We start from the raw sequence: 25883 nt of genomic DNA on the forward strand, positions 1-25883 counted from the left end.
AGAAAAAAAATGACTATTAGAAAGGTTCCAATGTTGAGGTCAAAAAGTTGGACAGTGACGTCACTGCACCTTAAGTCTCGCGTGAGTTACTTTAGCTTATCGCGATCGTCGGAGCTCGTGGTAGCGGTAAGCTAAAAGTTGCTGCTATCGACGGAGCGTGTTGCTGTAATTGTGTGAGTCTTTGCCACAAAGTAAGTCAAACATTTGATTTGTCTACCGTTGTGCCGGTTGTCTGATCTTGGTTTGTTTCGTTTGTGCGCCGTTTGATTGATAGCTTCGGCGGGCTCTCTTCAGTTTGCCTCGCATCGTCCGAGTAGCCGTTAAGCAGCGCCACAGCGACTAACGGTCGCCAGTAAATGTATTTTGTCTCGATGACTTATGTTTGGTGTGTTGTCTAGAGTGCTTCATTTATTATTATTTAGTATGGCGGAACCATTACGCGCAGTTATGTGATGTGTACCGTCTATTAGTGTTGTGTGACGTCAGACGTTGAGCATTGACTTGCTGTAGTTCTGTCTGTTGCAGAATCACACACTTTCACAAGAATCACACACACACACCACACATATACATACACAATCACATTCACACACCCAAACACTCACCCATGTGCATTACACACACCTGCTCTAACATCCTTCCGACCAAACGTGTGCCTATGACCTTTTGCCCTTTCGCCCATATGAGCCACAGTGCCTGTTACTTCCCAATAATTCAGTAAAGCAACCAAAACCGAACCACACCTCCCTCCCGTGTTCCGACCGACACCCGGGGGCCAAAAGAGCATAATATTCCGAGCCAACCCCCTTCTACAGTCCTCAGGCTCCATGTTTGTAGTTTTTAATGATTGTTAGATGGTAGGCAAAGCACCAAAGATGAGAGGATGATAAAACATCTACACAATGCATCTAGCATTTACCTAATCACCAAACTGTAGGAGGGTAGTGAAAATGATGCAAGGAGGAAGAAAACACCTGTCACAGTTGGTCTGTGATCCATACTGCTGGCATTTAGCACCTGCGCACACTTGAGAAATCTCCTCTCAAGATGACGCATGCGAGGCGGCGCTATTTGCAATTTGAACTTCCAGGGTCTTTTTCCAAGTGAACCTGTGCGCTGGAGGTCGCAGATGGACGCTGTTTGTCAGTGAGCATGCGTCTCTCGCCTGTAGGCGCCCTGCCCTTTCGAGGCGCCAGGCCTCGCCAGCCCGCTGCATGCAAAGCAGACCCGTGCGCTCACATGCAGACGCAGAGGAGAAAGAGAAGAAAATGAAAAAGATGAGAAGAATAAGACTCAGTACGTCGAAAAGGACAGAGAGGATAAAACCTTACTTTCTATCCGAGTTTAGTTTTTTCTAACCCTAGTTTGAAATCCTGCTTTCTAAACCCTAGTTTGAAACACGCCCACGATTGGAGTTGACAGAGGAAGGTGAATTTAGACAGCGGAGCAATATCACGGACATTCGCCCTCGCCGAGCGGGTGGGTTATCACAAACCAGACCCTTGCACCCCCTCTCCCTTTAGCCATCCTCCCCCCACGCCGATAGCACAAGGCACTTGATATATTCATGCATGCAGATGATGGCCTAGCCTCATTATAAAAATTACACATGTACGGCATACATGCTGCTTCTCATACATTGGATCTGAAAGTGTGTCTTCTCTCATTTTTACAGTATGTGAAAGGCGGGGGGGGGGGGGGGGGGGTGTCTGCCTGCAGTATCAATCTTGGTGTTGTTCATTTGTAGTTTTTATTTCCTTGTCATGAAGCTGCAAGATGAAAAGACAAACGTCACTTGTCATGTTGGAATTGTAATCCCACCCGGTCGCTCCACTTTAAAAGTGAACCTCACTTAAATCGTGAAAACAAAACAAGAAACAATCACTTTGGCTCGTGTCACGTTTTATTTCACAGTCTAACGTGTACACCAGTCAGTAAACAATAAATACAAATAAACCCGAGACGCCACATACAACCTCCAATTGAGGTGTAACACTTTGCCAACTGTGATTCAAGCCTATATTAAGAGTTGCCACTCAGGAGCTGAACAAAGTGCTAAGATTGTTTGAAAATAAAATGCTGACAACCACTGTAAAAAAAGTTGCTCTAAGCCCTTATTGAATCACATTTACAAATATTTTTTTTTTTTTAAAGCCCAAGCTGAAACATGCAAACAACAAACAGTCTAGTAAACAGATTTGCACTAACAGCACACTATTAGGTATGACTGCACAGTGTACCTAATGTTGTGGCCTGAGAGTGGAGATAATGTTGCGTGGGATAAATGGTGTATAAAAAAAAAAGGTGCCGTGTTATTGAAGTCCATTGTTGGCTTTGGCCCTTTTAACGCCCACTTTTAGGTTGGCTTGTAGTGAGTCTGCATTCAAACGCAAAGATACACACAATCGCACAGCCGTCTACTTGTCAGGGCCCTTGCCGTCCCCATCGTCGGTGTTGCGGTGCCTCCTGTCGCGGCTCGAGCCTCGGTAGCTTCTGTGCTCGCGCTTATCGCGGCACTCCTGGCACTCTTCACCCTCATCGTCTTCGTCGTCCTCGTGGATGATCTCCACCTCCAGCCGGCCGATGTAGAGGGATACGGCGCACAGCCAGAAGAGAATCACGCTGCCCACCACCGCCCCGTGGATCAGCAGGGCCGGCACGGACAGCAGCATCAGTCTGCGCAGGGTCAGGAGGCTGCCCACGTAGGAGGCACCGCCAAAGGAGATGCAGGCGCCGCCCAGGATGAAGAAGGCTGCAGGAAAACAAAAACACCCTCAAATGATTAAGGACAAATGTGTTATGGCTGTATGAATCATTGAGAACTGGAAGAGTTAGAAATATCACATATATAAATAAACATTTAACATTTATTTAAGTGTAGTTCTTGTAATATTATAATTGAACAAAAGTAAGATTCTTGTGAAGCATTGGCGATAATTGCTTTGCTCACTTACCATATGCTGCCTCTCGTCCCACTTCGCTCTGCACAAAGGCGATGACGCCGATTCCGGTTGCAAGCAGACCATTTCGGAACCAGGAGAGGAAACCTGCAAAACAATTCAATTTAAAAAAATTCTTGCAATTTTATCTTACTACTTTACTGGAGTTTCTTACAACTGCCAATGATAAGGGGGAACAAACTAACACAGACAAATGTCACTAATAAACTAAAGTTATAAAATGAAGGTAACTAAGGTTCAACTGTAGTGTGTTTTGTGTTCATCCTGAAATATCACCCGAAAGCTGGCTATCCCCAACTTATTCTGAGTATTTTTCTCATTTAATCCTTTAGGAGAATTGACCGCCCCCTTCAGAACACGGAAGTAGGATTTATAGCAGTACAGATCTGGGCCACTTTGATTTCTTGTCTTTAAATGTTTGCAAGTTCTGCACAGCTTTTAGTGTCACGCGTGTGTATTTTGCTACATTACCCGTTTCGTGAGACTTCCTCAGCATCTGCCGGGGGTGGGGAAAAAAGCACATTTCAACTAACAACAAATGAAATATGGAAGCTGTAAAGACAGGTTGCTTACCAAAGCGTCCGCCTTGTCGAGTTCTGTCAGCTGGTACTGCTGCGTCGGTAGCTCCGGTGCCCGGTTCTTCCCCCACGGCCCCTTCTCCGTGAGTTGCCGCCGCGTGGTGCCCTGCCACCCGCCGTCGGGTGGTCTCGGCAGCCTCGCCACGACACGGGACAAATGTGACGCGACCATGGGCAACTGGCGCCGCATGAACAACCGCAGGAAGGCCATCACATCGCTCGTCGGAGAACCGCCAAATTCGAACGCGCTTCGGATTGGGGCGAAAACAAAAGTATCAACACGACCCCGTGCCGAACTTTGAACTCTGACGGAGTCGACGACCAATCGGGAGGAGGCAGCAAATTGGGTGAGTAGAATCTGCGCAGCGCCCTCTAGCGTCGAAAAGAGAAGACAACAAAGACTAAAGTTGCAGGTCGCGGAATAAAACACAGGGTGGAGCCAAAAAGACAGGACTGGGGTGTCTACACTTTTTCTATCCATTTTTGATAGAGATTATGTGAGATATTTTTGTGTACTCGCATGTCTTCACTTCCTGAGGGTCTTTTGTCTTTTTTAGAGAGACCTTTGGGACTTTGAAACAACTCATATCTGATTGTTCACTGTGTGAGGAGGAGCTCGAGGTGTGTATGTTCTTTCCTAACGCCAAAGCTTTGATGTGATTTACAGCTGTTTTTCTGCATGCTGTTCCCTCACACAATGGAACAGCAGGTGTTTGGACACACAACACATGTTCACAATTGCGAACAGGGGATTCCTCAACCTTGGAATATAAATTTGTTTGCTCAACAATTTTAAGACCCATGGTGATTTGCCTTGTTTGCCAGGTTAGCATTGCAAATGTTCCCTGCCTTACCTTGGTAGATAAAGATCATTGAAGATAGTTTTTTTGCCATGTACATGAAATTTGACCTCTGAATTCGACCCCTCACAGCGAACTAAACTCGGCTTGCACTGTCATGAAATTCAAGATAGTGCTGCGTTTTTTTGCCAGCTGTCAATGAAATTAGTGTTCGAGTAACACTCCATTATAAAACATATTTTGTGATTATGCTGGAGATGGTGCAAGCATTCCTAATGCTGTGCATACAAATTTATCTTGTAGACCACTGGGAGACCCTGCCCCCCCCAAAAAAAGTCAGCAACCCCTTGGCCTTTCACCTTCCTTTGACTCTCTGCTGTCCTCTCAGCTTCATTCTGGTGGTGTGAAGAGTAGTGGGGGAGATAGAGACAAAGAGGAGGAGGAGGAGGAGATGAATACGTGCAGAGCTGCACTACTCTGGATGCTCGAGCCAGCTGCGTAGGGAGCGCTGAGCTTGCATGGCAAAGACTCAATAACAGGAAGAAAAAAAAAATCCAACAAGGAAGTGAAGCAAATTTAACAACAGCGACAAATTAGGGCTGCAACTACTTTGGTTAAAGGCTCATATTCTCCAAGTCATGAATTCTGTCAAAGCATGCATTGTAAGGGCACAATGGGTGACAGGATGTAAAAGCTCAGTGGGATTATTTAATAACGCAGGTGTTTGAATGTGCATGCTTGCAAACTTGTTTTTTCCTTCTTTTTAGGATGCTGCTTAGTTTTGCCACCATTACAGCTCGGATGTCTCTGACATGTCGGCCACCTGCGTCCTGGCCTAATGGTAATTTACATGACATCCACACTGCTTATTCCAGAAAAGAAAGTATTCTGCAAACAAGAGCAATTTATATATCCTTGTAATCCATGCCAATTTCAAACGATTGATGACCAGAACATGCTCTTTTCGGAATCTACGTGTAGGCTGATGCTCAGGTCGCATGGCAGTACTATGTCAATATGTGTCCCTAATCCCAACGGGTGAAGCAATAATCCTCCCGGATTTGACCTCATTTGCCCTCGCTGCTCATTTTGCATACAAGCAATATAAGCAATCTACAATCTTGGAAACATGCTTATGCCTATATGAGGCAGGAAAAGAAATCCAAACTAGTTGGTGGTTATTCATTTAGTTGCAAAACGTACTCATTTTCGTCTTACATATTGTGGCGTGCTTTTATATTGAATTTTGTATCGTTTTTATGACACGATGGCTGGTTGAAGTAAGGTGAATTTATTGATATTCTTCGCAGTGGGCGGTACGTGCCATAGTAGCGAGGAGGGGGGGCGACTGGTCCTCACATGGCCCAAGCGCGTGGTGACAAGAGGGAGTGGACATGGTAGTTAAGGGGGAGTTGGGGGTGGGAAGATGAGAAGACTACCTCGGCTCCACTCACGGGGAAACACGTACAGTCGATCTCGCATCTCTCTCTCCCTGCCTTAGTCGAGTGGACTCGTTTCCTTCCATCACTTGGCTTGCACGATTTCAACGTACGTGCGGAGGAAGCAACGAACGAACGAACGAGGACGCTGAGCTGAGCTGAGCTGAGCTGAGCTGAGCGCCGCTGACTGGAGTAGACGATTCCGGAAATAACATGCGTACACGCAGCTCGTCACGTACGCTCATCACTACATTTGCATTGCCGTGGCTGGAAGTAAGTGCTAGCACATCCGGATTATCCGATACATTTGGAGTTTAAACTTGCAAATATTGTTGTATTGGGCTGAAGCGATTCAGGTATTTATTGCAGGAATAATCTGATGACTAAAACTTATTCAGCCATATGTTAACATATTTAAACAAAATGTTGTTTAAAGGCTAACTGACTAGTGTCTGTTTTTTTTTTTATTGAGTGACAATATAAACCACTTAAGTGGAAAAGACTTAAAATAAGCTTGTTTTGTGACAATCTAGTTGCGTAGTGACAATAATGTGCCTTAAGCTTCAAAATACATAGATTATAGAAAGAAAGCTCGCCAATAAAAACAGTAACTTCACCAATAAACTCTGCTTTTATTGCCTACTCAATGATAAATGACCTATGCTATGCTATTAATAGACCTAACGTGTCTCATTTTACTCTTCACAGATACACAAGACAGCCTCAAAATGTTTCCGAGAATAATGCGAGCATCTCTGCAGCCTAGTTCTCCTGTTCAGAGAAACAGATGACGCTTGTCGCCAAAGCAGGAAAAACAAGACTCGGACATGAAAGTGGTTGCATCAGAGCTCCTCTCTGTCAGACGACCCAGCCGCTCAGCTAAAAGATGAAGGGCGGACGTGGGCTACGTGCACATTCAGCGCATGAAGACGTGAAATGGAGACTTTGGGAGGCACGGATCTCTTAAAGCCAACCTCTGCCTCTTGCACATCGCTTTCCGTTGCAGCGTCTCAGGAAAGGAGGATCGGCGTCCAGAAGCTCGCTCTTACGCTCGCTGAAATTGTGCACGCGCACCCGAGCGACATGGGGATCAACGACCTGCGCCGCGTGCTGGGAGGGGGTCCGACCGCCGACGAGTTTCTGGCGGGTCTAGCCTCCCAAAGCGACCCGCGTGGACTCGCAACCCCGAGCAAACAATGCAGAACCGGCGTGCCGCTCTACAACGGTGGCGTTGCCTCTCTGTCCGTGGAAGGAAGCCCCGAGGGCGCTTTGGCCCACACACCGAACCCAGCACGGATGAAGGGGCCCTCGGGGGGCCCCCTCACCAGCAGAGCATGTCTGTTACAGAATGCGGACCCTGCTCTGAAAAGGAGGATCAATAATGACCTAAGAGCCCGACAGCAGCAACAAAAGAAAAGAGGCGGGGAGAACTGGGATTTGGGTTCGGAGACTCTCTCAGCGGGGCAGGGGGATCCCGTGGACGCCGTTTTTACCTCAGTGGAGTCTGACTTGAAGCGAAGGAGATTGGCCGACGGAAGTATTGTTCACAACTTTTCAGGTGGCAGACTGACGTCTGATGGCAGTAAGGGTTGCCATGGTGACCAGCTGGGTAGCAGCCAGTGTGTCACCCCCCAGACAGCCCCCCCGCCTCAAATTAGCCAGCACAACATATACCGGCCGGCCACCCTCGGCCCCCCGTACGACTGCAGTCAGGCCTCCCCCGTGGAGACCGGCGGAATCCCAACACCTCCGCCGTCAGACATCTCGTCAGCTGAGCGTGTCGCTCTTCAGTACATCGTTCCCTGCATGAAGTACTACGGCATTTGCGTCAAGGACAATTTTCTCGGCCCGGCCTTGGGCAACCGAGTGTTGGAAGAGGTCGAAGTCTTAAATCAGAAGGGAAAATTCCGAGGCGGGCAGCTGGTGAGCCAGAGGGGCATTCCCTCTCGAAGCATCCGAGGTGACCAGATCGCCTGGGTGGAAGGACACGAACCCGAGTGTAAGCACATCGGAAGTCTGATGTCGTTCATCGACGAGGCCATCATGTATAGCGCGGCCAATGGACAGCTGGGCGACTGTGTCATCAACGGACGCACAAAGGTGAGAGATTATTTTGAAATCCCCATAAACATATTTGAAGTTCAGATTTTACAGGGGGCAGATCTTTTTCGTCCCACCTCAGCCTTCAGCTAACTTTTCGGCCTGCCCCAACCAGTGCCCACATCATGCAGGCACCCAGAGGAAGAAAAATGCGCGTGAAGCTCTATCGCCTGGAAATCGGCCCAGCTATCTGTGGCTTTGAAGGCAACGCACGCCAACTTTAGTATGAGTCCATTTCATTCCCTTTGAGACTTATTTTTGCACTTTAATTGACTATGAAGTTTAAAAAAAAAAAACATAGGAGCAATGTGACATCATTTTCCCCGAAAATATCAGTCTGTCAAAGTAGTTCTGCTTTTGTAGTCTTGACACATTTGGACTGTTCCATTGGAACATTCCCCCTCAAGGTTGTTACTTAACTCATTCACTACCAATGACGGCGAAAGATTTCAAAGGATTTGAATGGCAGTGAATGTCTTAAGTGTAGATTATGCCTCAAGGGACTCCTACTTAGCTAACATTTCTGACAACGTAACATTTTCTTAATGCCTTTGGATTTGAACTGTGTCATGGTCCGTTTACCATCCATCCAGTTTTTTTTTCCAACTGCTTACCCAAGGTTAGGTGGTTTTTATACATGACCTCATTTAGTGTATTATTAACTTTGGTAGATTGCCAAGTTTCCACAAGGTCATTGCGAAAGACTGCATAAGACATTGTCGCAATAGAAATTCAGTAAAAGAAGCGAGGGGGAGAATCAGGGCGGGCTGCACTAGAACACGTCACTGTGGTCCTTGACAACCAGTAGGATCCATTTTGAAAACCAGATTTGAACATTTCTTTTCTGACTTGGCTCCTTCACAGATCACTGATTTTTTGGGTTTTCCTTGTTTACAAACCAATACAGATTAAGCTGTCTGAAAGATTTGCATGAGCAGCAGCAGTGTGTCATATTCATATGCCCAAACTCTCAGTCAACAGGACCAAGGTCCATCTGTGTGTTTTTTTTGTTGTTGTTTTGCTCACCATCACGTGAAAGCAGTTTTGCGGTATTTTTAGTTTGGGAGCCATGCAGCAAAATCTGTGCCGCTGACGGAAGCGTCTGTTGCAGCAGCTCGTCCTCAAATGCCCTTTTTTTTTTTTCCTTTTTTTTTTTGCTGCTCAGTGGTGCCACCATTGCGGGCCAAGCTGGGAGGAACAGCTGTTACACAACTCGCAGCTACAGATGTAGACTGTGCTTTTGTTTGGATTTAAGCTCCGTCCTTTTATGTTGCTGTCCGAGTACCGATACATCCTCTAACGAGTTTATTATTTCAAAACACACACACAATGGAGCAAATGTCCTCTCTTTTGTTCTTGCGCAGAACTGCATCATCTGCCAAACCGGCCGCCACCGGATGGGATCGGTCGGGCATGTGGCCGGCACACGCTAGGCATGAATCCGTATGGGCACGCGTCGCTCCATGCTAATTAGACCTTCATTTACCGCGGGCACCGTTCTCGGCAGAGATGTGACGTGAGCCGAGGACCGGAGATAGAATCGCGGCGTGACGTTTGTTTGCGGAAGCGTCTGTGTGCTCGGGCTCCTCTGGGTCACTTGAGTGCATGTGTGACAATGGAATCGATGTAGCTGTTTTATATTTTGAAAAGAGATATCTGTACTTTTTACGCCTTACTTTATCAAGACTTTGGATCAGATCCGGGCAAGCGGTATGTGACCTGAAGTCAGCTAAGCTCCAGCTCAACACCAATTAGGACAAGTGCAATCGAAATGGATGATGGATCAATCCAAATGAAGGTCGTGGGCAGTTAACTAGCGGCACAAATTGAAAGTTACTTCTCTGGGAATGAGAAACATGAGTGGGAGGCCCTCAGGTCCCGCCTCACTGACAACCGCTGACAGGTGGCGGTTGTGCTGGAAATCTTTGTTTTGATTTCCTCAGGGTGTCACCTCTTGTTGTAGCCGGTGTTAAGCGAACTGAGTCGAATCGATATCGCAACTGCGCGGAACCTGTTAGTGCGAATGACGCACGACTATGGTTTCATGTGATGACGCCATTTGACAGTTATTAGCCAGGAAATGGAAAATGAAGATCATAACATCTGCGGCCAATTGGCACTCTAGAATTCAAATGGACTCTGGTCTCAATGAAAAAAATTGAAAATTGAAAAAAAAAAAGCATGTTTCCTATCTATCATCATTCAGCATCTCTCAGTAAAACAATAGTTGTGAAACCGCTGAGTCAGCGGAGATGTTTAGAAATCTTAGAAACATGATATCACGCCACTGTTGGAGTTTTCACTTCACGGCACACTTTAAGGCTATTTCGGAATGCACATTGAAGAGTTACGCAGCTCCGGTTCGGACGTACGGGCGTCAAGTGGGGGAAATACCAGCGTGAGACCATTGTTTCCATTGTGGATTTCCATGTGGCCATAATAGCCTTGACCAGTTGCTGAACTTTCACACAGTTCGATGCTTTTGGCACTGAGGAAACCTTTCATAATATGTAATTGTGCTGAACAAACAAATCTAATCATCACTTTTTTTCTTGTTGTCCTAGGCCATGGTTGCCTGTTATCCGGGTAAAGGTGCGGGATATGTCCGTCACGTGGATAACCCGAACGGCGACGGCCGCTGCATCACGTGCATCTACTATCTCAACAAGAACTGGGATGTGAAGGTATGACAATGAAGAAAACAGCCACAAAAGGGAGTTTCAGAATAGGCTATAGATGCTACAAAATGGCAGCAAAGCACTTGAAATGGAAAAAAAAAATGTTGGAGCTGGAGTGGTAAGGTACAGAGTTAAAGAATGCACTCTGTTTGGATCGGTTGCCATCGCTAACAATGCAGATAAAGAATAATCAGTAAAGTATCAACCCGTCTTGCACAATCATGAACCCGTGATTACATAAACAATGTATTCTGTAGCTAAATGTTAGTTAGCTGAGCAAAAAGTGTCCGCTGAAATAACATGTCATCATAAAAATGAAATGAGCGCTTTGTACAAACGGTCTAAACTCATCTTTTGGGAATTATTGATAATTAATAAAAAGTTTATTTTTATTTTTATATATATAATGACAGACACAAGGAGGGTTGCTGCAGATCTTCCCCGAAGGCAAAAAAGTGGTGGCAAACATCGAACCCTCGTTTGACCGTCTGCTCATCTTCTGGTCCGATCGCCGCAACCCGCACGAAGTCAAACCCGCCTTCGCCACTCGGTGAGTTACGACCGGTAATTTCATTCACGTCACTGAACGTCATCTGTCCTACTCTCAGTGCTGGGGGGCGAGGTGGGGTCAAAGGGAGGAAGTATGTGTTTCCTGAAGGGAGGGGGGGAGGAAGGTTCAATTGCAGGGCTCGTGTTGGCCAGACACACACACACACGAGAGACAGGAATAAACAAAGCAGCCCCACAGGAGTCAACTCATAATCCAAATCTTGTTTGTCTTTCAGCTACGCCATCACAGTTTGGTACTTTGATGCCAAGGAGCGAGCAGAAGCAAAAGAGAAATACAAGCTAGGTGAGCTAAAAAAAAAAAAAACTTCCCCTTGTTAATGGGCTCTTAAGTCACTCGTGTTAAATTGTGACAAATGTCCTCTTCCTCTTCCTCTGCGTCCATAGCAACGGGACAGAAAGGTGTTCAAGTGCCTGTCAGTCAGAACAGCAGGACATGAATCCCCCGCTAATCACCGCAGAGGGAGCATGAAAGCACCGTCTGGGTTCTTAATGGAGACTATAAAAGGAGTTAAGGGAGTTAAACCGTCACTGGCTCGTGCAGAACGATCCGTGCTGCTCTTATAAAGGTCAGCCCGTGCTCCCCCCCTCCTCTCCTGTGGAAAATGAAACCTTCCTGTTCTATGGACATCTCACGGAATCCTCAAAGAGGATGATTAACTGGAAGAAACTGATTTTTTTTCTTTTTTTCTTTTACTTTGTCAGTCATGTGAGGAATCCCTTTTCAAACTAGAACATTCTGACGCTAATCAAAGAGACACAAGGAGCGTCCACTCATCAACGGAACCTTTTGTCCCCTGCGGTGACTTCTCGCTTGCATGTGAAATGGCCACGATGGAGAACTTTGACAACTTGACAGTGAGGAGAAGATGGTACTTGTCCACACAGTACTCAGCATCCTCACAAAATGGAAAAGTCATCGGACTCCAAGGTGGCCTTTTGTTTTCTCTCGATTCCATTCGATGGCTGTCTTACAAAGTTCCAACATGAGGAAAAAGTTTCACTCAACATTCAGAAGTGACGCCGCTTCATAGTCTCAAACAGGGTTTCGTGTTAATGTGTGTATGTGTGTGCGTGTGTGCGTACGTGCTGGCTCTAACACAACAGGAAAAGAACAAAATGTAGGTGTGAATCAGATCCTGAAAGATAATACAACTGTAGTTAGAATTAAAAAAAAAGATCTATATATTTCTTGAGTTTCCATTATAGTGTTTACATTTTGACAAAAAAAGTTCCTAGTCCAGCAATATTCTTCTTACATAATACTCATTAAAAGCTTATTTCAGAAACCAAATAATCCCCAATAAAAAGTTTTCTGTAGTTAATATTAATGTAACGTAGAACTGCACTGCATTCTGAAAATAATTTGAAAATGCGTGCGATCCACAGTCAATAGCCAAATAAGGTCACCAACAACGAGCATGTATTCCTGATGATGACTTTGGTTTCATTACTTCTATTGGATCGCAGTACAATGTGCATGTGCTGGTGAGTTCATATGCTAATTAAGATTAGCATGACTCTTATTTTCTTATTTAATAACAATAGTAAGCACGGCGGAGCTGAGCACACATGCAAATCGTGTGTGCGTGTGTGTGTGTGTGTGTTGAGACTTTTTCAAAGGGTATTTGCACACATAATAGATCTACTGTCTTGACGAAGGTCACAATTGTTTGTTAGCCTGGTTAAAAAGGTTACTTTACAACAAAGCACTTTATTGAGTCAATTGAATGAGTGTTTGTGAAGAAAAAAAAAAGACTCAACCCTAACTGGCTGTTGTAGTTGATGAAAATGCAATAACGCCTGTTTTTTGTTTTTAATGCTTGACAACAATCAAAAAAAAAATTAAGAAATTCTGTGAAAATAAGAAATACAGATTAAATGCATACTAATAATGCCTCCATTTTGTGGCTCTTGTCATTTTTTTTTTTTGAAAACACAAAGACATTGTCACAAAATGACACTCAGAATAGCAATGACCCTTACCTCATTTTGTAGGAACACACTGGCCTTTGTAAGCTCTCATAAAGTAAACGAGTTTTCGGTTTGACTGACACAAGTATCCAACTTGGCCTACTGCTGGCATTTAAAAGTGAATTCAGAGATGTCTCCTGTTTGTCTTTATACTAGTAATCCCTGCCTTTTTTTTTCCATTCACAGACATTTTATAATTTCTTAAATAAAAGTTGTATTTTAGTTAGCCGGTTCTGTTTGTTAACTATCACTATGTGACTACAATGTGTAAGCTAAATAATTAAAGTAACGAAGCATTTATAGGCCTTTCCTCTAGCACACCCTAGTGGCTCATTTGCTCCATAACAGTTGACAAACAATGGCATATGCAGTGTACTGATAAACCACCAGGGGGCAGAAAAGCCACAATGACGGACGAGTCACTGCCTGTACAGGTTACACGCCTTTAAAACTGCAACCTTAAAAATTGGACCGAGCCAGGAAGCTAAAATGTAAAACAATGTAGATTAGACTAAAATAATCCCTCAAAGTGGTATTTTTGGTGTATTGCAAAGATGCGTTCCCTCTAACTTGTTACTCTTTACGTCAAGTAGAGCAAATCTATAAATCCAAGTGCACATAAGTCTGTTGGCTCAGGGTGCGCCCTTTGAAAAGAGACCTTACGGAAGCTATGAAAAAAAGGTTCTCTAGCCTTATGGCAGGGGGTGCTAGTGAGCCCGGGATGCTTTATGCGCCTACATGTAGAAGAAGAGATCTCCAATTAAAATTAACAGAGAACAGCTAAGGAGCAGTCGTCCATTTATTTCGTTTTACATTTGTTTTGTTTTGTTGTCTCCGTTTTTACATTTCGTTTTACAATGGAGGATTACAAACGATGTTCAACGATGGATTTTCGGTCGAAGCAGGAGGTCGTCAGTAAAGGAAGAGCAACTCCGGAGTTAAAAGGTTGGTGATTCGGACAACGGGACTTCTCAGCAAACGGAGTGGTAGGCACGATCGAAAACAAGTTTTTGATTCCATGTGCTTTATTGAGGGTTTTGATGTGTGAAGATATAAGTGATATGAGATTTTAATAACAATAGTTCAAATTAAATCATGAATAAGGGTGTTTTCACACTGAGACTGTTTGTGATTTAGGGCTATACAAATAAACTTGACTTGACTTGACTAAACGAACTCAGATCGATGACTCAGCATTTTTTGTGCATATGTGAACACGCCAACCGTACTCAGACCCCTTTAAAACGAACCGTACTGAACCACCTCAGGAGGTGGTCTCAGTACGGTTCGCTAAAAAGTCAACGGTACGGTTCACCTAATCTGGGCATTGTGAACACAAAGCGCACTGGGTTCACTTCGCCTTTTTGCACTGTAAAGAACTGAGTTTGTTTCCTCTTGGTCCACTTTTTGGAGGCCTGACTTAGGTTCTTTTAAAAGGGTCCAGGTGTGAAAACACCCAAAGCCACACTAGAGCAGCGTTCCCTAACCTTTTTGTGACACGGTTAGGTGCCGGGCAAACTTTACCAGGGGGGTGACGTCAATGCCTCCCCAGTCATGAACCTCACCGCACGTCACTGGTGTTACTGAGAATCATACAAAAAATATTTCCGAGAGCAGTGTAAAGTTCCGCATGACTAAGTAGTTCCTAAATAAACGCGTCAACTAAATGTTTAAGGGAAACACAGTAAGGTAACTCAAATTTGCAACAGGTGCTTCAGACACCACGAGGCAATTTGACAAGGAGTATTTAAAAAAAGAAATCTTTATTTGTATTCATGTGCAAAGACAGGAACTCCTGGAAATTGCTTCAAAGTGTTTCACAATGTACATATTTCCTCAAGTTTTTTAACGCCTCACTAGGTTGAAAAACAAATCCCTCTAACTGCAATAATTCTGTGATAGCTACGTACGCTAACAATACCAGCTCATTTACAAAATTACTTTTAAAGTTAAGTACATCATCATACATTTGTGGCTATTTCTCTTTTATCTGTTCTCTTCAGTGCTTTGAATTAGTCTAAATGAGAGCAAAGTAACGGGCTAATAAAACCAAAATGCATCACGTCTGCTTGTCGGTTCGCCGCCTCCATTAAGGATGCTCGGCTAGGCAAGCTTTACAGATCAACGTATGTCGAAACATTCCAGGGGAGCTGCTCACGATGATAGTTCTCACCGGACTTGTGTCTGAACATCTATCCCACGAGCACATCCAACAGGTTGAGATAATCTGACCGCTCTACTCTGTCTGCCATTGTTTCTCACAGGAATCTCTTTTTTAAAAATACAACTAAATCAGAGCTAATGTTGGAATTAAGTGGAAGTCTACAGAGTCAAAGCCTCGCCTGGAGTGGAAGAAGAGGACGAAGAGGAGGATTAGGGCAGATAGGATTTGGTTCAGATGAAGAGGATCATGCAGAAGTAGTAGCACGCTAGTAGTGGACTTATTTTCCATTTGTTGTTCTTCTCAGTGGCCAGCACCGTCACGGCAGCTCGTCACATTACATCGGTCAAGTGTGTCAGCAGGACATTAACATGGCGGCACTGCAATCCATCTCCGCTATTGCAACAAATGGTTGGCATGAATTATTTCTAAAGGGGATTAGGCGTCCATGAATCCACAGTGCGAGGGAATGAAGCAGGGGGAGGGTGAGAAGGTGGAATCCATAGCCCATTTCAATATTGCGAGACGAGACTACTACTAAATAGCTTTTGGAACTGATTTTACGCAATAGTAATCCCTTAATAGTGCTTCCCAACCAGGAAGGATGGTTAGCAATATCGCCAAAGTCAAATGATGAGGACGGAAATTGTCAGGTGAAATGAAGCATGTCTGGGAAAATGAAGAGATTTTACATTATGGATTCAGTGTGGGAAGGAAAAAAAAAGGTTGCTTGTTTGGTGGATCAAAAATAAAATCGAATTAAACTGCTCTTTGCTGAGGTAAGGTCGTATGAAAGGCAGCATGTGATGTGAGGCACACTGGAGGTGATCAAAAGTGTCTCGCTTGTGATGCCCCGTGACAATGCACGCTGTAGCACGTGCTTATTATACACCATCATGAATACTGCAGCATGTGATCTCTTTAAGAGTGGCTCATTTTTAATTCTCTCAATTTAATTTTCAGTGCAGCCTATTTCTTAGTTAGGATTTGTGCATGGAATTTAGAATGCCTAAGTCAATTTTGAGCACATTGGTGTGTGTGTATTCAAGACTGCTCCTATGTCATACGAGTTTTTCCCGTTACCCTCTACAGGCCCCTGACTTAAAGTATGTAGCAAGAACTTGCGTGTTCCACATCCCAAATCATTAAAGCATTCTTTGGATAACATGCCTCTACCACATGAAAGTCTTGTAACTGTTTACTTTTTTTTTTAAGAAAACTCTAGAAATGTATCCTTGGATTAAAATGAAAGGAAACCTTTGTGCTAGGAAAACGCAACATTCTCATTGTTTGGGGTAATGTTGTAAAATGGAACACACCTTACTTGTATATTAGATTAGATATATTTGCACGAATAAAGAGTTCAAAGTACAGATGCTATGGAGGGAGTAAAAGTAAAATGTCATCAGAAAAATATTTGAACATTTTTGCCTAAGAACAGGAACAAACGTATTATTACTTTGTTACCTCAGTGCTCATTTTGTTCTACATGTTCTCTCCCACACACACACACAGATGACCAGTCAGTGAGAGCGAGCGATTCAGAGCGTAAAAGGGAGCCAGTCAAGGCAGCTCGTATAACAGCAGAGCAAGAAGCCCGAACTGGAAAATGAGGCGTGGCAAGAAGGGTGTGTGTTTTCTCAACAAATCAGCACTCTGCGGTTTTCTACTGGCTCCATGTGGCCTGCAGGAAAGAGACTCTTCTGTATTTGCGTGTCCTTTCTGCCCTCCGCTGTCCCACTAAACTTCTTGTCGGTGTTGCCAAAACCGTCTCGCTACGTTTCGGGAAACGGACGTTTGTTAGAATCACTCGACAGGATCATTCAGATGAATAAAATGGTCTATTTCAAACGCTAGGCTCATAAAGGCTTGTACGGCTAATATTAAAAATTAATAACAATGACTTAGTTATGTCATCAAAATAAATGTAAAACAAATTCCCCCAAATTGATTCTAAATCCCACAGGCGCTACAAGAGCTATTCCATTCTATTTTATTCATCTTTTGGATTTCAACAAGACTTTGTTGTGGTCCAATGAAAGCAAAGTTGAACGTTTTTGGCCATAATTACAGTTTTGCCATATTTGGTGCAACCACCCAAACACATTCAAATAATAGCATATAAACCAATCAAAACATGTCAGGAACATGGTTACATGCGCAAGAGGAAGGACGTTATGACACATAGGAATGAATCACAGGGATAAATACAAGATATATGCTAATATTAGCTTGTGCTTAAAGGGCAAATCAGCCAGTGTGCTGTCCTTTATTGATTGACCTCCGCCATAATCATTATTCTAGCCACATCACTCAGCGCTTTCTGCGACTGCAAAGTAACAACAGAGTGGATTTTAATGGTACACAATACCTAATATAGGCTCAGACGGACGGTTGCTAGGATCCGGTGTCATGTGACAGGGTGTGTTTTGGCCAGCCCTGACTCAACAGACAGTAGTGACCTCTAACTGTATTGCTATACAAACACACTGTGTGTGCACGTATGCCATTGTCACCAGATAAATTGAACGTAAGGTCATATTCCTTTACAAAGGCCTCATTTGACATTCAATAGAGAAGAACAACGTCTTCAATGGAATTCTGTTTGTTTTCCACCAGAATTAACAAGAAACAGAGTTAGACTTGGCAGGCGCATTGAAAATATGTTACTAATAAGCAGAGAACACTCACCAAGGGTCCTTGAGCAAAACAAACTAAGAGGAGAGCTGTGAAAAAAACCCAGATGGCAAACACATGGTGTACTTTAAATTCCTTGTACGGTGTTTGCTTATCGACACTAAACATTAGGGCCCGACCGGTATGAATTTTTCCAGGTCGATGCTGATTCCGATATTTGGTAGAATAAATTTTAGATTAATCGGATAACTATTTAAAAAAAGGGTATAGTGATTGAAATACAGTAACTTTTTTGTACTACTTTTTAAAAAAAAAAAAAAAAAAACATCTTTTCTCATAGCGGAAGCATATACATTCTGATCGGGAAAGTAAAACATTCCACATTTTCTTCCAGAATACTAAATCTTCAGATTGCACAAATTCAACCGTACAACAACAGTTTTGTTTTGTTTTGTATTTTATTTTTGCATGTATAAACAGAGAGCAGACATGACTTGACAAAACATTAAAAAGGCATCCTCTCAAGACGTTTCTGGCTTGTAATTCCGGTTTTGTCAGGTAATTTCATGTTTGTTGTCTGACTGGTGTGGCTTTTTGAATTATGAATTGGCCATATTTTATAAACATAAGAATCTTACGCTGATCCATATACGCTGATATTACTTTTTTTTATATCAAACGATGGCCATTGGCTAACTATAAAAAAAAAACTACCAACTTTGATGACTGAAGTTTTCATCATGACTAAGCACATTCTTTCCCCGGTAATAAGCAGTCTTCAGAACATTTTTTTTTCCCAACTTCAATGTGGTTTCTGGACAGCATAGATAACAGGCAGTCATGAAGGGCCTGCATTGACTACGCTGCTTATCAAGACCAAATAACAGGAATTGAGTTACATGAAAATTAGGATAGATCCGTTTTCTTCCTGTCTCCACCTTAGAGCCCTCCCTTGTTTGTCTCTGCTCGTGACACCTGAGACAGCAGAATTTTTGGTCCTCCCATGTTTTTTTCTAGGCATGTCCTACTTTTGCTGGTTTCACGACCAACCTGTCAGCTTTTGTAAACAGTCCCGCGCCAGCCGTTTAATAATCTGAATAACAAATGACACGGTCACAATGTTAATGTGCTGCCGCGTTTGTTCTTTTCAATTTGAACCGTCACAGTGATCATTCATATTATTCAAGTGAACAAAGAACCAGTTTGAAACAAGATAAGTGCAGAGAGCAGCCTAGCATTTTTTTTTTTTCTATAACAAACACCCACGTTGACACCTGCTAAAAAGAACCAAAACACCGGCCGGGCTCATGTAAATAATGTGCTAGTCAAATTTGTTGCGGTTGTCTATGATGCTGTCTTGACTTTTTAATTGCTTGTACAGTAGTCCTTTGAATCCAAGTGACCCAATCTGTGTTTTCAAAAATCCGAGCTGTTATTTTTTTTGCTTTGACTCGTGAGTGATCATTTGAGATACGCGCATGGTATAATGACTTCACAACAAGCAGCAGTTTGCTTGCGAGTCGAGAAATCATTAAAAACAAGGCTTCAAGCTGTTTCTTCACACTCCTAGTTATGTTTTTTTTTGTCAAAATACTCGATTTGTCATGATGACAAAAGGGAAAAGTCTATTTGAGGACAGCGTTTAATCACCCTGGAAGTGACACCACTGGCCTTTACTAAACAGAATTGGTGCATCTTGTGACTTTTGTCACGCTGCAGCTAGAAAAACACTTCTCAGTAATGGCCCCCATGATTGCTTATACTACAGACGTTGATATTATGAGTCCACATTCCATCACCCTTTGATTTTAGCACGATAGTCATAGAATTCTTTAAGCCAGTGCTTTTCAAACAGTGGGCTAAGCCCCCCTGAGAGGGAGCAGTGCGATGCTAGGGGGGGGCATGTGACCTCAGGTTTGGTGGGTGTGAAATATTTCCTTCTTCCTGGGAGGGGATAACGGAATAATTGAGTGGCACTGACCCTAGCGGAGAACAAATAAACTGCTAAGAGCCCTTTTGAATACAATTGTAAGCGGGGATGATGACAAACACTCGCGGGGTGTAGGGTACACAATCTTTAAAGAACAAAAAGTAGTTCATTTTTTAAAATGTGGTAAACTGACACGTTTCCTCTATTTTATTCTAAAATAATAGAATGGTACTTGAAATAGTCACTATCCAAATACAGTTCAGTTGTATTTAACTTGTATGATGCAATATCTGCCAGGAATTTCATCAAAATCCCACAAAGACCAATGTATTTCTTTCTGTACATGCTCTACTTTTTTTAGTCCCCGTTTATCAAGTTTTTTTTTTTTTTTTTTTAAAACAATTATTCCCTCCTATGCATTTCAATGGATTTTCTCTGTCCTGCTTTAGAAGGAATCCCTCACGCGTGACGTCACACTTTCCAGCTACGTACTCGCACTATCTGTGTCTCTACTTGAAAGACGGAGGGAGAGACAGAAGCGTGCCGTGCTTTGCCTTGCCGGTCGGTCGGTCGGTCGTATCTACCTCACAAATCGCAGTCTCATTTTAAAGTTCCAACTTTTTCCCGGGGCAACTTTAACACGGTACAACTATGGACGACAAGTTGGAAGACGTCAAAACGCACAACGGCGGCGAGGACCCGCTTCGCAACGGCACGTCTCGCGGCGAGGCTGAGCCTCTCTCCCAGCGTGTGAAGCGGATAGTCATGGCCAACCTCCTGGTGATTATGACCGTGGCGGGCGTAATCATCGGCGTCTTCATCGGGCTCGGCGTGCGTAACGCGGAGCTCTCCCGTACCCAAGTCATCTACATCGGCTTCCCCGGCGAGCTGCTCATCCGGCTGCTCAAGATGATCATCATCCCTTTGGTAGTCTGCAGTCTGGTTTCCGGGGCGGCCAGCATCGACCCTAAAGCCCTGGGCAAGCTGGGCGGCTGGGCGATGCTCTTCTTCCTGGTAACCACTTTGATCTCCTCGGCCATCGGCGTGGTGATGGCTTTCATCATTAAGCCGGGCTCCGTGACTTTGACCAAACCTAAAATCGCCGGCATGGATGACCACGTGCCTGAACCCAAAGAAGTCATCGACTCTTTTTTAGATTTAATCAGGTGAGTGAAACCCTCGAACGGGGGCCCCCCTGTTGTTTCCATGACCAAGTTGGGGTTCTTCGGGGCTCGTCCACGTGAATCACATGGCACCGTTGAACGCTGCAATGAACATGTGTAGTTGCGTCAGCTCACGTTGCTTGGCTAAATTAACCTCCTGGGGTCCCCTGGCCTATCACACTCAGCAGTTCTCACGCACATTTTCCACTTATTTTGTTCTTTTAATTAATTGACAAAACTCATTAGTTTAGAAGCATGTGATGATATTACATATAGGGACCGCCGCAGGAAGTGGCTCATTTGCCGCACTTATGAATGCGAAGGATGTGACATCATTCATGTCGTCACAGTTTTTCCCATTGGAAATAATCTAATGTGACGTGAATTAATTTATCATAAAACATTAATTAACAGTATTTGCTATACAAGCAATGGTTGAACAAACATTTCTAAATGCCATACAGGTATAAAAAGTAGAACTATTGCTGATTGTGAAACACAAAGCTTGATAATCTTCAAGTGGAAGTCAAGTCCTAAATTTGATTTACAATATAATATAATATGTAGTAATATTGTGTTTGCAAAATATGACTTAAGTGGCAAAAGTCCATTTTTTTTAATCCATTTCAGGGGCAGCCATTTTAATACTTGATTGGAAATGACATCACTGAGTAACTGTGATGTCATTTTCAGTCGACACCGCCCCTTGAGATGGCGAAAAACGTTCTGCCTTTTGATTCATATTCCAAAAAATGCAATATTCAGAATACCGACGAGTCGGGCTGCATAGAGCCAATTGCAAAGAAAATGCTTCCGTTAAACGGCCCTTTAATCTCCTCAGATGATTGACGTTCCTCTCTTGCATACCACTTGATACTTGCTGAGAATAACAATAGTTTCGTCATTTGTGATGCAAATGAAGACATTGTTCCAATCAAGCAGCGCATATAGTACACACCGAGCCATTATGATAATGTCACAGCATGTCAAAGCCGTGTCTCTTATTATAGCGAGCCCTCTCAGTTGGTGTCCTGCTGTCTCTTGACAAAAGACCTCATGTGGGAGCATGGTAACCATGTGTAAAAGGTGCCTGGGGGTCACCTAACACATTTTTATTTCGCAGCGGCGACACATCCTTGTTAACCATTCTACTTTAGTTTGGGTTTCCCTCTCTAAAATGGATCAAACCGTCAAAACACTCGCCGTTATTCTACCTAGCAACAGGTACTTAATTAACTGGAGATGTTGACATGCTTTTGTATTCTCCCCGTAGGCAATATATGCAATCTGGTCGCTCACAAGCCACTAAACCTCCTGGGACACCTGCACATGTTCGATATACTGCGGTCAAAACATTCCGAATCTATCATTAACATTTCTGTACTGTCCACATGGTGATTGTCTTCAATTTGAATATGCGGGGTCCGCGTCGCTCCAGTAAAGACGATTCAATACGTGTGTTGCGATATGATTTAAAGATGGTACGTTTTATTGGAATGATTCAATTCGGTTTGATTCAATGCGCTCATGTTTTTAATCAAAGCTGATTTAGTTCTTTGCTATTAAGTTGTATAATGGGGAAAAGTTGTATAATGGGGAAATGCTTGACTTGTGACGCGACTCTGCCAAGCCAAATTGAATCACTTGTGCTGTCCTTTTGAATAAATCACAAACAGGAATTCATCTGATGTTCATTTAGATCGCGTGATGCTCAGGAATGCCATGTTGTTGATTTTCCTTTTTTTTTGCAACAGAAACATCTTTCCCTCCAACTTGGTGTCTGCTGCCTTCCAGTCGGTAAGTGCCGCATCCCGCATTCGTATAAAATTTTAATGAACATGGGAAATGTTTCTCAAGTTGACAAAGCAAACTCTCTCTCTTTTGCAGTACGCAACGAGCTACAAGTTGGTTAGCGCAAATGGAACCCGTAACATAACGGTGGAGAAGGTGATTGCGCCCAATAAATTGCTTTTAGGTTGGTTCTTTGACTGTGTCCTGACCGTCATATATATGTGTAGGTTCCCTTTGGAACGGACCAGGATGGGATGAATATTTTGGGTCTGGTGGTGTTTGCCATCGTGTTCGGTGTGGCTTTGAGGAAGTTGGGGGAGGAAGGCGAAATCTTGATTAAGTTCTTCAACTCCTTCAATGAAGCTACCATGGTGCTGGTCTCGTGGATCATGTGGTAAGCTGAGGCTTAGCATGGCTCTATTAGCTTGGATAAGAGCTGTGCAATTTAAAAAAATTACCATTGTCAATTTCCTCCTATCTCCTCAGGTATGCACCTTTTGGTATCATGTTCCTCGTTGCTGGCAAGATTGTTGAGATGGAAGATGTCGGCACGCTCTTTGCCAGCCTGGGAAAGTACATTGCGTGCTGCGTTGTTGGGCACGCTATCCACGGCTTGCTAGTGCTGCCTGCCATCTACTTTGCCATCACAAGGAAGAACCCGTACACCTTCTTGTGGGGAATTTTTACAGCTCTGGCCACAGCCTTTGGAACAGCCTCCAGGTAATGAACTCATTCAAGCAGTGATGTGTCCTGTGTAATGGATAACATATTAGAGAAGTACCCGGTAGTGTCGTTCTTCAAATTCGATAAATTCATACAGTAGTCTGCCTTTGACCTCAAGTCAAATCCAATATGTCAAATATTGCTGAATCAAAATAAGCTAATGAACAGATGGGGTGCTAGGATAGAACCTTGTGGAACGCCACTCCTGATAGGAAACGGGTTGAAAACTGAACCAGTAAACCAGACCAGGGATTTTTTTGTTTACATCAGCAATGACTTCATGTTAATCTCACCACCTGGGTGTAATTTCCTCGGTAGCTCCGCCACGCTCCCACTGATGATGAAATGCGTGGAAGAAAATAACGGCGTTTCCAAGCAAATCAGCCGCTTCATCCTCCCCATCGGCGCCACTGTCAACATGGACGGAGCCGCTTGCTTTCAGTGCGTGGCTGCTGTTTTCATTGCTCAGCTCAACAACTATTCCCTCAACTTCATCCAAGTCATTACCATCCTGTAGGTATCTCACCACATTTGCAGTGTGTTTGAATTGTCTTTGCATTACTGACGTCTTTGTTCTTCTGCCGTCCGACTAGCGTGACTGCCACAGCGTCTAGTGTCGGCGCAGCAGGAATACCCGCTGGCGGGGTGTTGACTCTCGCTATCATCCTGGAGGCAGTCAGTTTGCCCACCAATGATATCTCCCTGATCCTGGCTGTCGATTGGCTCGTGTGAGTACACAACACTGATAGCACCAGTGTCACTACTTGTACTTCTTTTGCACATTTTCCACTCAGACATCTAGCGGACTCTAAAATTGCAATTTTAGACATTATAAATGATGATTATATTATTTATTTTATTTTCCGTGGATGGGTTAATTGAATTATTATTAGGCATTTTAAAAATCTAAGTTAGGCTTACACAAAACAACATTTTTTTTTTAGTGACCGCACATGCACAGTACTGAACGTGGAGGGCGACGCGTTTGGAGCAGGACTCCTGCAGTTTTTCGTAGACCGCACGGCCAAACGAGAGGAAGCAGCGCAGGCAAGCGAGGCCAACCCCATCACGCCTCCTGCCCCTGAGCACTCGCCGCTCATTGAGATGAAAGGTATGGAACACAGGGACAACAAAAATCCACACCGGGATAGTGACTTTGTCATGTAGCCGTGGCGTGGACGTCGTGAAACACTACCGTGGAAACTCCAAGACATTACGGACCTTGCCCTCGATTGTGAAACGAAGATGTACTTGCTTCAGTACGACATTTGACAAATGTAAGAATATATATGGTGACATTTGGACAATCCATCTCCCCCAAGTACGCTCCATGGGGTTATGTGAATGTAGAAGATCAATGATTTTCTATGAGCTATGTCCCAAAAAATAATTTATAGCAGGTACTTTTGTTGCAATTTACACCTAATCGTCTTTACTGTCACGTCACTGACCCTGTGCAAATATTTAATTGACGCTAGAAAATAAGTTAATGACAAATGACTATTGGGAAACTGATTTTTTTTTTTTTTTCCAAAATCCTACTATCATCTTTAGCCCTCTCTGTTGGTTTTGGAAACTATTCCAAATGTTTTATTTACAATGTTGGTATTGTATGGGTTACTTAGTCTATAATATAGACTTTCTATGTTCCTCATATTGGGAATATCAGTCCCTTTGGAGGGATTGTTTTGAATTTCTTAGCCTGTTTCAGTAACCCCCCCCATTTTATCTTTATGCTGGTACAAGGTTGGGATGAATGACTTTGGTTGCTGGCTACATACTATGCAATTCTGTCAAGTTGTGTTTTATATTTTGATATGTCTGCACAAGGGGAAGGGGTGGTTTCAATTAAGTCATCTCAGTTTGAAGCAATACATTTGTTTTTAGGATTTAATGGTGGTGTTTTTACAGGGTTGTTGTATCTGAGTTTTGAGATACTAGCTAAATTCACCACTGTGGTAAATGTATCCAAGCACTGCTGTTGATACATTGGGCAATGATAGGAATGGGATCAAATATATACAGTGTGCTGCATGGACAGGTGTAAGGCTACTTAATAGAATTAGGACGTTCTCTCCATAGCATGACATGTGCTACTTGCCCAGTGACAAAATATACCAACTGTTATACAGTATAGTACATACTGTACTTTTGATATCAGGTGGAAACTCTTGGGAGCTTAAGATAAGTTTAATCAGGGGATGTTTGAGAATATCTTTCGTTTTTCACATGTCCTGAGTGTTGTTGTTAGTCACCTAAATGTTGAACAGAGGCTGTGATTTACCAAAGTCAAATTCCTTGTTTGGTACGCTCCAACATGGCGAATAAAAAACTCTTGAATCTTGAATCTTGAAAAGATACCATTATAGAGAGATTGCGCCA

General features: G+C 43.5%; 3 protein-coding genes and 1 long non-coding RNA gene across 7 annotated transcripts; 2 read left to right on the forward strand and 2 right to left on the reverse strand.

The window, feature by feature from the left end:
- Nucleotides 1–1885: 1885 nt before the first annotated feature.
- On the reverse strand, nt 1886–3890 carry tmem160 (transmembrane protein 160). The gene is made up of 4 exons (XM_088381448.1): nt 3534–3890; nt 3432–3456; nt 2955–3047; nt 1886–2752 (listed from the first exon to the last, which is right to left on the reverse strand). The coding sequence occupies exons 1-4, from the start codon at nt 3747–3749 to the stop codon at nt 2418–2420; spliced, it is 669 nt and encodes a 222-aa protein (XP_088237574.1). The 5' UTR covers nt 3750–3890; the 3' UTR covers nt 1886–2417.
- egln2 (egl-9 family hypoxia-inducible factor 2) lies at nt 2944–13025 on the forward strand. Of its 4 annotated transcripts, XM_088381444.1 has the most exons (9): nt 2944–3885; nt 4098–4159; nt 5106–5179; nt 5840–6050; nt 6486–7877; nt 10442–10561; nt 10969–11105; nt 11341–11408; nt 11510–13025. In XM_088381444.1, exons 5-9 carry the CDS (start codon nt 6714–6716, stop codon nt 11560–11562), a joined length of 1542 nt encoding a protein of 513 aa, XP_088237570.1. In that variant the 5' UTR covers nt 2944–3885; nt 4098–4159; nt 5106–5179; nt 5840–6050; nt 6486–6713; the 3' UTR covers nt 11563–13025. The 4 variants fall into 4 exon arrangements, 3 of the variants coding, with proteins under 3 accessions (XP_088237570.1, XP_088237572.1, XP_088237573.1); XM_088381446.1 differs by lacking the exon at nt 2944–3885 and having other exon boundaries at nt 4096–4159; XR_015859531.1 differs by lacking the exons at nt 2944–3885; nt 4098–4159; nt 5106–5179 and having other exon boundaries at nt 5730–6050; nt 11510–11691; nt 11828–13025.
- A 7292-nt stretch (nt 13026–20317) lies between these two features.
- Nucleotides 20318–25848, forward strand: slc1a5 (solute carrier family 1 member 5). The gene is made up of 8 exons (XM_088381443.1): nt 20318–20990; nt 22742–22784; nt 22875–22934; nt 23006–23172; nt 23265–23498; nt 23820–24014; nt 24095–24229; nt 24446–25848. Exons 1-8 carry the CDS (start codon nt 20476–20478, stop codon nt 24666–24668), a joined length of 1572 nt encoding a protein of 523 aa, XP_088237569.1. The 5' UTR covers nt 20318–20475; the 3' UTR covers nt 24669–25848.
- On the reverse strand, nt 20966–24262 carry LOC148395765 (uncharacterized). The gene is made up of 2 exons (XR_015859532.1): nt 23798–24262; nt 20966–23528 (listed from the first exon to the last, which is right to left on the reverse strand). It is a non-coding gene; the product is annotated as an uncharacterized LOC148395765 (long non-coding RNA).
- Nucleotides 25849–25883: the final 35 nt, after the last annotated feature.

The sequence above is a fragment of the Syngnathus floridae genome, chromosome 7 (assembly GCF_059516105.1).
Source record: "Syngnathus floridae isolate MCC-2025c chromosome 7, RoL_Sflo_1.0, whole genome shotgun sequence".
In the NCBI taxonomy this organism is placed as follows: domain Eukaryota; kingdom Metazoa; phylum Chordata; class Actinopteri; order Syngnathiformes; family Syngnathidae; genus Syngnathus; species Syngnathus floridae.

What these genes read in the sequence shown, in the direction of transcription:
- tmem160 (XM_088381448.1), bottom strand. Translation starts at nt 3,749, where the DNA reads ATGGCCTTCCTGCGGTTGTTCATGCGGCGCCAGTTGCCCATGGTCGCG. An exon ending in TCGACAAGGCGGACGCTTTG is followed by an intron (nt 3,457 to 3,533) that starts GTAAGCAACCTG and finishes CACCCCCGGCAG; the next exon opens with ATGCTGAGGAAGTCTCACGA. An exon ending in GAGGAAGTCTCACGAAACGG is followed by an intron (nt 3,048 to 3,431) that starts GTAATGTAGCAA and finishes ATTGTTTTGCAG; the next exon opens with GTTTCCTCTCCTGGTTCCGA.
- egln2 (XM_088381444.1), top strand. Translation starts at nt 6,714, where the DNA reads ATGGAGACTTTGGGAGGCACGGATCTCTTAAAGCCAACCTCTGCCTCT. An exon ending in TCATCAACGGACGCACAAAG is followed by an intron (nt 7,878 to 10,441) that starts GTGAGAGATTAT and finishes TTGTTGTCCTAG; the next exon opens with GCCATGGTTGCCTGTTATCC. An exon ending in ACAAGAACTGGGATGTGAAG is followed by an intron (nt 10,562 to 10,968) that starts GTATGACAATGA and finishes ATATAATGACAG; the next exon opens with ACACAAGGAGGGTTGCTGCA.
- slc1a5 (XM_088381443.1), top strand. Translation starts at nt 20,476, where the DNA reads ATGGACGACAAGTTGGAAGACGTCAAAACGCACAACGGCGGCGAGGAC. An exon ending in TCTTTTTTAGATTTAATCAG is followed by an intron (nt 20,991 to 22,741) that starts GTGAGTGAAACC and finishes TTTTTGCAACAG; the next exon opens with AAACATCTTTCCCTCCAACT. An exon ending in CTGGCTGTCGATTGGCTCGT is followed by an intron (nt 24,230 to 24,445) that starts GTGAGTACACAA and finishes TTTTTTTTTTAG; the next exon opens with TGACCGCACATGCACAGTAC.